The following is a 10,822-nucleotide window of genomic DNA, read 5'->3' as shown; positions in this document are numbered from 1 at the left end:
CCGCACCACGGCACCTCCTTCCTGCCTCCCTCGCCACCCTCACCTCGCCCGCCCCCGCCACGGCCACGCCCCTTCCAGCCTAAACCCCGCCCTTCTTTTAGGCACGCCCTGGGCATTGGTTCGCGCTCCCTTCGCTTAAAGGTAATCCCCGCCCCCTCTCCTCCCCGCCTGGGGCAGTTTGGCCACGCCTCCTTCCGTTAGCCCTGCCTCTCCCCCGGGCGTTTGGGGGCGGGGCCATAGTGTGCGCGGGGACGCTGCGTGGTGACGCAGCAGGAGGAGTTGAGGCGGCGCTGCCCGCCCTTCCTCCTCCTCCTCCCCCCTCCTCCTCCTCCTCCTCCTCCGCGCCCCGCCGGACGGTGACAGAGCGGCGGAGTCAGCCGCCAGCGCCGCCGCCGGGGCCCCTCAGCCGCCGCCGGGCCTGGAGGAGTAGCTGGCGCTGCCGCTGGCCATGGTGGCCCGCCTGCCGCCGGGGGGGCAGGAGCAGGCGCGGCGGCGGTGGCCGCCATTGCGCGCGGGGGCCGCGGGACTATGAAGGATGGAAGCGGACGAGGTGACCATCCGCGAGCAGAACTTCCACAGCCAAGTGCGGGAGTACACGGTAGGCGACACCGCCCTCGCGCCGCCGTGACCTCGCGGCCGCCTGTCCCCGCGGCTCCCGCCTTCCTCCCCGACCTGTCACCGCGGTGCCCCGGAGGCCGCGCTGCCGCCGGACACCCCCTCCTTCCCCCGCCCTGCTGTACCCTCTACCCGGGCAGCCGCGGGGTCGTCCCGCTCTTTCCCTCTCTCGTTGCTGCCTTTCGCTGCTTTGCCCCTTGCCCCAGCTCCGGTGACCCGTCCCGCGTGGGCGCCGCTGTGCGCGCATCTCCCCCTGCGGGCTGGGCGTGAGGGCCGGCGGGTGAGGACCCCAGCTCCCACCCGGGCTGGGTTTTCCTCTCCCTGTGCCTTCGGCGAAAAGGGAAAGTGCTGTGCGTGCAGGCAGGACATAGGTGTGCTTCTGGATGTGCTCCTGTGCACCGTGTTATGTGTTCAACCCCTCAGCCTTCGAGTGCAGCCTCGTAACTGTAAGGTATGCGCGAGGTTTCGTGTTATCGCTTATGATACTAAGACCCTCCTGCCTTTTGCTGCGTTGTTTACAACGGATGTGTGTAACCTTCGTGTTCCCCCTAGCCCCTTGCGTCGTTCTCGGCGCTGCTGCGTGACCCGCGCTCTCCAAGCGGAGCGACACACAGCAGATAAGCAGCGCTCGCGCTGTCCCATCTTCCTCGACCTTCTGCAGTCAAGTGCAACAACACTACACCTTACGTGCGGATGGAGAGAGCTCTTGCGGTTTCCTCTCCGACTGCCTCATAATTGTTTTCGGGGCTATTCAAAGCTCAGAGAGGTGTTTTGGTGGGGCTTGTCTCTCTTCTGCTTCGGTTCAAGGAAGGAAATATACATGGCATATAGGAGCCATGCAGTGTTGTCTTCTATGCACGTGCTCTCCTAACTCAACTCGGTAATTGCATTCTCTTTGCAGTTGCTGCTGTCTACGAGAGAATAGATTTATTGAATTAAAATATGATTTAATAATTTAGCTTTAAATATTTTTCAGCTGTATTGGGAGACAATATTAAATAGCACTGTTAACTGACTTATGTAGGCCTGTGGCTAGGTTATTTGATAACAGAGACTTGCATGGATCCCTAGTGTGTTAATTTCTGTATTTTACGAATCTGTATGTCAAGACCCTCTTTCTTCTGGTGAAGCGTTAGATTTTTGGGATACTTTTTTTCTGAAGAGTGCAAAACAAGTCTGTATGAAGAGAACTGTCACTTCAGGAGGTTTTTTGGACCTTCTCTTTTCTGTGAGTGGATGTAGCATATGTCATGAGAGCCGTGACCACTGGAGGGGCATAAAAAGAAAAATACTTTTTTGTAAAGAAGTCTTTAAGCATATCTTAATTTCCTTAGTGCTACAAAAACACAAGTGTGTCCACAAATCACGCATCTCTTCTGGATGCTAGCATCCCTCTTTTCCCTAGTGTCTGTTTTTCCATTTCTGTTTCTTAGTGTGCTAATTACCTCCTACATACATCCACCAGAATCTTGTTTTGATACATCATACGCTACATATTGTGCTTTTGTACCTAGTAAGGTGCACAGACTTTAAGTCTGAAGGCATGGCTGTGTACAGCCTCTCCAGGTACTGTTACAAATAGTGAAAGTCTATTAAATCCTTAAAGAACTAGCTCATCTATACTGCAGCTGCTTCTCTAAAGCTTTTTTGTCCCCTCTAGAGTCATTGGTAACTCTTCCTATTGGTGTAGTCATGTAAGAAATCACATAAGACATCAATAACTCGTATTTTAGAGGTGCAGTGTTGCTTTATTTGGATGGTGGAGGCAGAATAGTCTTGCTCTTGAGACTGTACTTTGATCTTTAATATTGATGACAAGCCATCTATGTTATTGTTTAATCAGTGGGGATAATGAAAACAATTTTCCATTTTAAATCATGCTTTGGTACAGTTGTGATCTTGTCTTTAATTTATGCTGGAAGACCACAGGGTTTTATGAGTGCGTAAACTGCTGCCATCCACAGCTGAGAGCATACAACCTTGTTGTGGCTCTCACATAGCTGTGGAAGCGTATTGCAAGTATGATTACACTTGTGGATAGTTTAAGCATAACAAAATACACAGAGTATGTTGCTTACATGTACTATTATGCTAATCATTCCGTCTTGCTGGTCATGAAGTTACATGGTGAATATAATTTCTTAAAATACGCAAATAGACGGTTGTTTTGTGGGTAATAGGTGTAATCACCAGCCCCTCAGCTGGAGAGGGGAACATACTCCCCTTTCTGACACATGCCCAAGACACTTGTTACAGCTGCAGGTGGGCTGGGGGCAGTGGAACAGTTAATAGAGGGATCTGATGTTTGTTGTGTAATACTACAGTGGAGACAATCTAACTCCACTAATATGCCTGTAAGAAGTAAGTAAAATTTGTGGCATCTGGTGGTACTGTCTTTGGAGACCTAGTTGTGTAGCCCAGTCTTTACTGGAAGCTAAAATAATATATTTATGAGAGAAGAGAAATCGAAGTAAGTAGTTGAAAAGAAACCCCTTTTCAGTTTTCTTTTATAATTTTTCTTTATTTTCTTTGAATAGATACAGAATTCCTAGATGCTTTCTGATGGAGTCCTAAGGGCATGCTAAGCTTAACTTCAGTATAATACTTCATTTCTGTTTCATCTGGTCTCTGAACTGGCAAGCTACAAAGTTTTCCATGAAGCTGTGTTCCGTAAGAAAAATCCAAGGCTTGCTATCCTTCTGCTGGTGGTGCCGGTCTCTTTCTGTAGGTGCCAACTTCTGCTAATTCCACGTTGAAAAGACAAATGCTTCTGACGCATGTTTATAGATTGAGCAAGGGTGGAAGATTATTTTTTTAAATAAATCCTTCATCTGCTTTTGAGCTGACCGCCTCTGATTTAATGCTTAATTTAATCAGGCCCGTTCACTCTTGACCTCATTTGGAGTGTCTGTATGGTACCTGTTTTTTTTTTTTTTCCAAGAGGGTGCCCGTTTGCAAGAAAATAATCTGCCTTGTATTTTGTTGCTTCAGGAGGATGATCTTTTGTTAACAGGAGGTTAACTCCTCTAGTCTAGTTTCGGCATGGCTCTTCAAATGTGAATCTGCTATGTTGACGATCTGTTGTTTGGAAGTTATTGGAAACACCCAAACTCTTTCAGACTTGTACGAGCTTTAAAATTCAGATTCAGTAAACATGGAGATTGAGAGCTGGTGACCCAGTATAAGAGGCATGGCACAGCCAGGAGTTTGCTCTAAGTCAGTAAGTGCTTTGACTTCAATAAAGCCAGAGTCATACTCAGTTCTAACTAAAAGGGGCGTCTTTCTGAAAAGCGGCTTTAGTTAGTTACAAAATACAGAAGAGCATCTGTGTTCTGTACTTGATCAGCATTCCTATGAAAGAGTTGTAGAGGCCAGACAATGTTCTGTGCTGCTCTGATACTATCTGTTATTTTTGTACACTTAATTAGTTTGGCTTTCTTAATCTTTTAGGTTCATTTATAGTTTGCTGAGATCTTGCCCATCCATGGAAGATATTTAAGCTTTTAGGGAACTGCTTTTCCCTTGTGTCCTGTTGTTATGTCTGTTTATACAACGTAATTATAAAGCGTTCCATTTTCCGCTAGTATTATTGTGAACTGTTTATTTCAAACACAAATCAAGTAAGTGCAATGGTTCGGTCTCTGTGTTCCTGTGGGTTTACTTTTAAGAATATTCTTACACTCCTTTTTTCCAGTGTGAGTCTTCTGTTCTGCAATATTAGTTTGTATCTTTCGAATTCAGATCTACTTTTTGATGTTATTTTTCCATTTACAAACTGTAGGATTTTGAGTTTGTAAAAATGTATACATACACTTGACTATGATTTTCCTTGATGTTTCCTTGGCAAAATAAATGCACTGTGCTTGCATTTGTGGTGTGGGGAAAACTGTGGAAGAACACAATTTGGTGATCATAGAATTATTGGTCAGAAAGCTTAAGAACGAATATAATATATTTGGAAATGACCTAATGTAATTACGTAATGAAAAAAAAAAAATCCTGATAGAACAAGTTCAAATGCAAAAAAAAAAGTGCTATTATAACTCCAATTGCTTTATGCAAGTTGGGGCAGATGTTGAAACTGTAATCTGTAGTTTTATAATTAATGTCAGATGCTTCCATTTGAAGGACTAAATGTTTTCAGAGGTGTAAGCTTCAGATGCTAGATACTCAGAGAAACATAGTCTCTCTACTTTTTAATGCAATTCCCTCTACGAGAAGGCTTTTTTTGTTTAAACCATACCACTTTTAAATATTAAGGGTGTTTTTTTTTTTTTTTTTGTTACAGGTGATACGATGGTTATTTTATGTCTGTGTGTAAATCTGAAACTAAAAATAATTTCCAGCAGTTTAGAAAGGCCTTTTTAGGTAGTTGTAACTGTGCCATGTCTTTGATTTTTGTTTGCAACTTCACACTAATACCACTGGCTTTGTTTTCTTCTCTGGTTTCTTTTTGTACCTTTTGTCCTCTTGTCCTGTTTTAGGGTAGAGAGGTGTTCAGGATTCTTCTGTACGAACTAGTGCAGTGTTACTGTTGGTGTCTGTCCCCTATGTGGCTGTAAAATGAGAACAGTGATTTGAGCACTGTATTCCTGTTGGTATTGTGCTCTTGTTCTTGACCAGTTCTGCTTCCTTAAATTTATGCCCCAGACAAAAATTGTAATCTTCACAGACCCTTTTTTATGATAGAAGTGATGATATTCTGATGGTGGGTCAGGAAGAAAGTGCTGGTTAGAAGCACAGGTGATTTTTAAGGACAAACTTACTACAAATACTGTAACCTGATCTAGTGGGAGGTGTCTCTGCCCATGGCAGAGGGGTTGGAACTAGATGATCTTTAAGGTCCCTTCCAACCCAAACCACTCTGATTCTATGAAATGTTTTTGTTTGAATGTTTATGCAAGTTTATCTTTTATTCAATAAAATTGATGCCTTTCAATTTTTTTATCCATATGCTGAAAACTTGAGGAGTAATTTATAGCTTAAATGGCTTCTTGTATCTCAAAAATATCTTTGCCTAGGTTTCTCACTATTGCTTTTTTTTTTTTTTAGCAAAATGTTTTGGAAATGAACTATAACTGAATAAAGGAGTATTTGTGGTAGTGGCATGAGGTATAAGGCTGAAAGATTAGTGCACATTTAACATAATTATGTATCTAAAATGTTGACATCGTTCTGTTATCTTAAAAATATACCTTTACTTGTAAATATGGGTGCTGTACTGAACTTTTAGGGAGTGATGAGTCATCTTCTGGCTGCTGGTCCTGGGGGTCAGCACTGGTGGATCCATCTGGAATCAATAGGCATCTCCAAATACTTGGCGTAGACAAGTGGATAGAGAGATGCTTATTCCCAAAACAGAAACAACTTTTGGAGAGTTCTACTTTTTCTGTTAACATAAAATAGACATGAAAGGCCGAAGTGTAAAAGGTTGCTGTTAGTTACAGTTCAAAATAATTCCCTTTAAAAACTGATGGTATTGTGGTAGCAGTTGACCAAAAGGGCGACACACTTCACGGAAGGTACAGACATCCGTTTAAGAAAATTTAGATTAAGATGTAAATTAGATTTGAGAAAATCTAATGAAAAGTGAAAGAACTGACAGCAAACAAACCCAGCTATTGATTACAAGACCACAGACAGCATACCCATCTTGGGTTTTGTTTGGGTAGCGGGTCAGGTAGTAGAGGGACTGGGTGAGATGGGAGGTCATAGGGTTGTAATGAATGTCTCAGTCTTTGCTGTGATGTAGGGATGCTGAGTGTAAATTCAAGCACAAGACCCTCTGGAAAGAAGTGTTGTCAGAGATGTTGAGGAGGATTGAGGGGTGAGTGGAGAACAGAGCAACAGAGGAGATGGTGGTAATGTCAGAGCAGAGAGAGGATCTGAAGCATGTTGCCAGTGAAGTTATGATAAGAAAGTGAGAGTTCAGTTCTGGTGGCACAGATGGACATTTGGGTTAAGGAAAACTATCTAAAGAAAACATTTCATTCAATATAAGCTTACTGCTTTTATTTGAAGGTTATGTAGGTGTTTGTGTGTTTTTTGTTGGTTTTGGTTGTTTTTTTTTTTTTTTTTTAGACTGCTACTTAATTTTGTATTTATCCTCATTTTGGAGGGCAGTGATAACTCGTGTTAAGAAAGTCTGAACTTCTGCAGTCCTCTCTACTCTCTCCACACCCTCCCCCTTACCTTGAAAACCTCTGAAACTTTTCTGTAAACATGTGCTGTCAAATGACTAGGGACACTGGCTTCTTGGTAACATTAAAGTGCAAGAATTTACATAACATAACACAAGAACAGGAGGGACTTTGAAAGTCATTATTGTGGTTTATGTTTTTATGCATATAATAATTAACAGCCTTGGTTGTAGCATCACTCTAAAAGGTAAGCATACAGCTAGGTAGAGATGACCTGGAATAAGTTACTGCTGTAACCTCCTTATTAGTCATTCATGTGACAAGTGAAATTGCTTCATACTTTCAGCAACTTTGAACTGTTGCTCTTTGGGGCCCAATTTACTCTCATGAAGATGGTGACAAAACTCATGTTGACGTTTCATCAGCTTGGTGTTGAATATGTATCGTGGTGTTGCTGAGCTGCTTCCCACACAGAGGTTTCTAGTTTCTTGATTACCTGAATATATTAAAAGTTGTTTCTAACCACCATCAACATAGTTCCAAGAAAGAGCCCAGTGCTTTTTACTGTTTTAGTATTTGAGCACTTTGATAATAATTTGTCTTTGAAAATTTTGATGAACTGGAAAATACTATTCTACAGAACTTTGTTTCAGTTCCTCCATTTCCATATTACGTATGCTCTCCACAGCAAGTAGTATGTATATAGATGGCATTGAAGTCTGTGTATGGCTGAGTTTAATATACAGAGGACGGAAGTAGTATATGTGTGTGACTACCCCCCTCCAATACCCCCTGGCCCCCCCCCCCCCCCCGGCCTTTACCTTCTCGGCTTATAGTGGTGTGGTTTCCAGTGTTAGGCTCCACGATTGTCATTGAAACGTGGTGCTTCACAGTTCTACTGCTGATTTTAAGTGCTTGTTTATGCCTTGAGTATCCAATTTTTTCCATTACTTAACTGTACTTCCTATTTTAAACATATTTAGGTGATGGAAAGAATTGATGCTGATGAGTTTGTATTGAATTTGACAATAGCAACAAGTACAAGATACTTGCTGAGTTTAAGACTGTGATAACTTATGTTCAGTAGAGAGTTTGCATAATCAGTGAGAATTATGAAAACATACAAGTATTGCAGTTTAAATATGTTTGTGTTTTGGGAGTAGGAGTGAAAAAAAAAAAAAAAAAAAAGATGGGCTACTTAAAAATTCTGCAGTACGTATGTGTGAGAAGACAAGAAAGAAGACTTCCATGAGTTAGGAGGAGAAAATTCATTAGCTCTGTTTTCTAAGATAGTTATGCATCTTGCCCTGGGAATCAATATTATCCAAAGAAGCTGTCTTAACACAAATAAATTATTTAACAAGTTTGTTTTAATGAGACTTTTGAGGTTATTTTTTCAGAAAAGAATTTTTCATGGAATGACTCTGAAGTTTTAATATAACTGATTATTATAGCCTGGGTGTAAAATGTTGAATAATGCCTTCATTCCATAGCAGAATGTTAGCGTGATCTAGGTTGGTGCTGTTGGTGTTAATTCTAGAAGGTGTTTTTAAATCTTGCCCTAATGCTGACAAATATTCTTGAATCCAATTTCAATGGCATTCCTGTAGCCCATAGAGGTCAAAGAAAAATTACTTGCAATCATTTTTTGAGGGGTTTTGAGTGTATTACCTTTGTTCAGGGTAATGTATTCTATACCAAGTATCTTGGGCCTATTACTAAGGGTCGTGGAGGTGTCATAACATATTTTTTTCCCTTTACCCAGCAACATAAATACATTCCCATTAAGTACATAAAAGGGAAAGTAAAAGCTAACAAATCGATATATTGATTTGGGTTCCTTCATTAGTTTGAAGTGGGGATTTGCTCCTGGTGAAGTTAGCATGAATATAGTTCTAAATGAGTGACACATGGAAGTTACCTTCTGAAGGGCTATAGAGGCTATTTTTATCTTCAGCTTAGCATTGTTTCTAGCACACAGAACATGGTTTTGGATGCTTTGCACTTTCTGTTAGATCCTGGAATTTTTTCCTAGATGAGCAAGTCTAGGCACTCAGCCTCTGAACCACTTATGATTTCTTCATGATTTAGGAACCAACAAATAAAGTGGGTCAACCTCTTGCACATGTCTTAAGCCAGGGAGGAGTCCTGAGAGGAGACCATACATGTGGGGGAAGTCATAGGTGTGGAGGGCTGTGTTAATGAGTAAAATTAATCTGTAGTCATAAGATGCATTTGAAATTTTAGTTTAGTGTGTCATGCTAAGTGTATAAGACTGGGTGGATTAGAGTGAACTTAATCTAACCACAGAGTGCACAGTTTTTAAGAATAAATAATTAATATCTTATTTTGAGAAAAATGAGATGTCCAAAGCAGATTATATTATGAATGTTAAGGTCAAACTGAGAGCATAGCTGAAAATTTTAGTTTTCTTTAGTGTGCATAGTTTGTTATAGGTAACTGACTGTTGACACATCCAAACCAGGTGGAACACCTTGTTTGCTTTTTAGATGTCAATGGGATAGTGGCGTTACTAGAAATAGACCAAGCAGAACTGCTTGTCTCCACCTGTATCTTCTTGCTGTTTATTCTTGCCTTCCTTTCCACAAGTAAACAAAAGTTGTTGCCAAGTGGGACAGTAGGAGGAAGCTTTTTGGTTGCCATGTGTCATTTTAATGCACATTAATGTACTTTAGCAGTTTGAGGGCAGTAAGAGATGGGTGTACAATGCTATGTTTACTTGTTTTCTATTATAGAAATTAAAACCCAGAAGTACAACACTACTACTTTTCTGTAGGTAGCAATCATTGTCAAGCAAAACGCTGACAGTTCCGTTTTCAACTCTTAAATGTGTTCTTAGACATATTCTACAGCATGGTGTTACCCAGAGTGGCATCTGTCTTCTCTTTTCTCTCTGCTGTTTTTTCTATTTGGGGAAAATGATACATTCTGTAAAGTAACAGCAAGTGGAGATATTCTTCGCTATGTCTGTTGCTTTTTTTTTTTCTTGCATATGCTTTGCATAGAAGTGCTGGCAGATGTAACAGCAGTAATGTTTTTGTTTTAATACTGGCACAGCCACTACTTTAAAATAAAGTTACTTCGTTCCTTCCCTTATTCCTTAGTTTTTTGGAGTTTCTTGATCTTTCATTTCCTACATAGTGTAGTAGACTGCTGTTCAATTCTTGTGGTTTGCTCCTTCAGATTTACTCTCCCTGATTTAAATGCTAGTATGCAGTCAAGTGGGAGGAAATGATTGCTTGTCCTCTTTGATCCTTTTCAAGTGGAACTCTTGAACCTGTGTTTCATGCTTGGAAGTGTTATATCAAAGAACGTTACTAAGGTCTGTGACTTCATTTTGTAAAGGTGTTCTGTGGTGGTTCTTCACTGCTAAAAGGTGTCGTTCTGTATCGTGTCCAGCTCTTTCATAGTGGGAGGACATCCCTGATGTAGTCCTACAGGTGCCTGTGCTTACACCAGTACTTTTAAACATGTTCATAAATGACCTGGATGAGGGTATGAATTAGGAGGTTCCAGAATTTCTAATAGTGCTAATTTATTCAGTATAGGAGAAAAGAAGGCTGACTGGACCCCAGCCTCCCCCTCAGAGCAGGGTCAGCTGTGAGATCAGACTGGATTACTTGGGGCTTGAAAACCTTTAGGGATGGAGATTGTACAGCCTTGCTGGGCAACTTGTTCCACTGCTTGGCTATCCTTATGGAGGGGATTTCTCCTTACCTCCGGTCTCATCCTCCCACTGTGCACCACTGTCAACAGCCCAGCTCTGCCTTCTTAAGGACCTCCTCATAGGTACTGACAAGCTGCTATCAGGTCCTCCTGAAGCCTTGTTGTCCCCGGGCTGAACAGGCTGAGGTCCTTCAGCCTGTCTGCACCAAGCAAGTGTTCCAGCCTCCTGACCATCTTGGTGATCTTCCTTGCTGCAATTACCAATGTCTTTCCTGTATTGGAGGGTCAAAACTGTACACAACAACTACATGTCACCCGGGGAATGCTACGGGAGAGAGATAATTACTTCCCATGATTATTTGCTTTGCTTCTGGTGATAT

The 10,822-nt window shown here is 41.8% G+C and overlaps 1 protein-coding gene across 2 annotated transcripts in view; it reads left to right on the top strand.

The window, feature by feature from the left end:
* Nucleotides 1-501: 501 nt before the first annotated feature.
* The window catches only part of LMBR1 (limb development membrane protein 1), a 70,294-nt gene continuing 59,973 nt past the window's right edge, over nt 502-10,822 (top strand). For both annotated transcript variants that reach the window (XM_082499526.1, XM_082499525.1), the window contains exon 1: nt 502-598. In XM_082499526.1, coding sequence (XP_082355652.1) covers nt 536-598 — 63 coding nt within the window. In that variant the 5' untranslated portion in view covers nt 502-535. The remainder of the gene's footprint in view (nt 599-10,822) is intronic.

The sequence above is a fragment of the Vanellus vanellus genome (assembly GCF_965231255.1).
Source record: "Vanellus vanellus genome assembly, chromosome: 2".
Taxonomy (NCBI): Eukaryota; Metazoa; Chordata; class Aves; order Charadriiformes; family Charadriidae; genus Vanellus; species Vanellus vanellus.
Note: the sequence above shows the minus strand (reverse complement) of the source record. Positions and strands in the feature narration are given on the sequence as shown.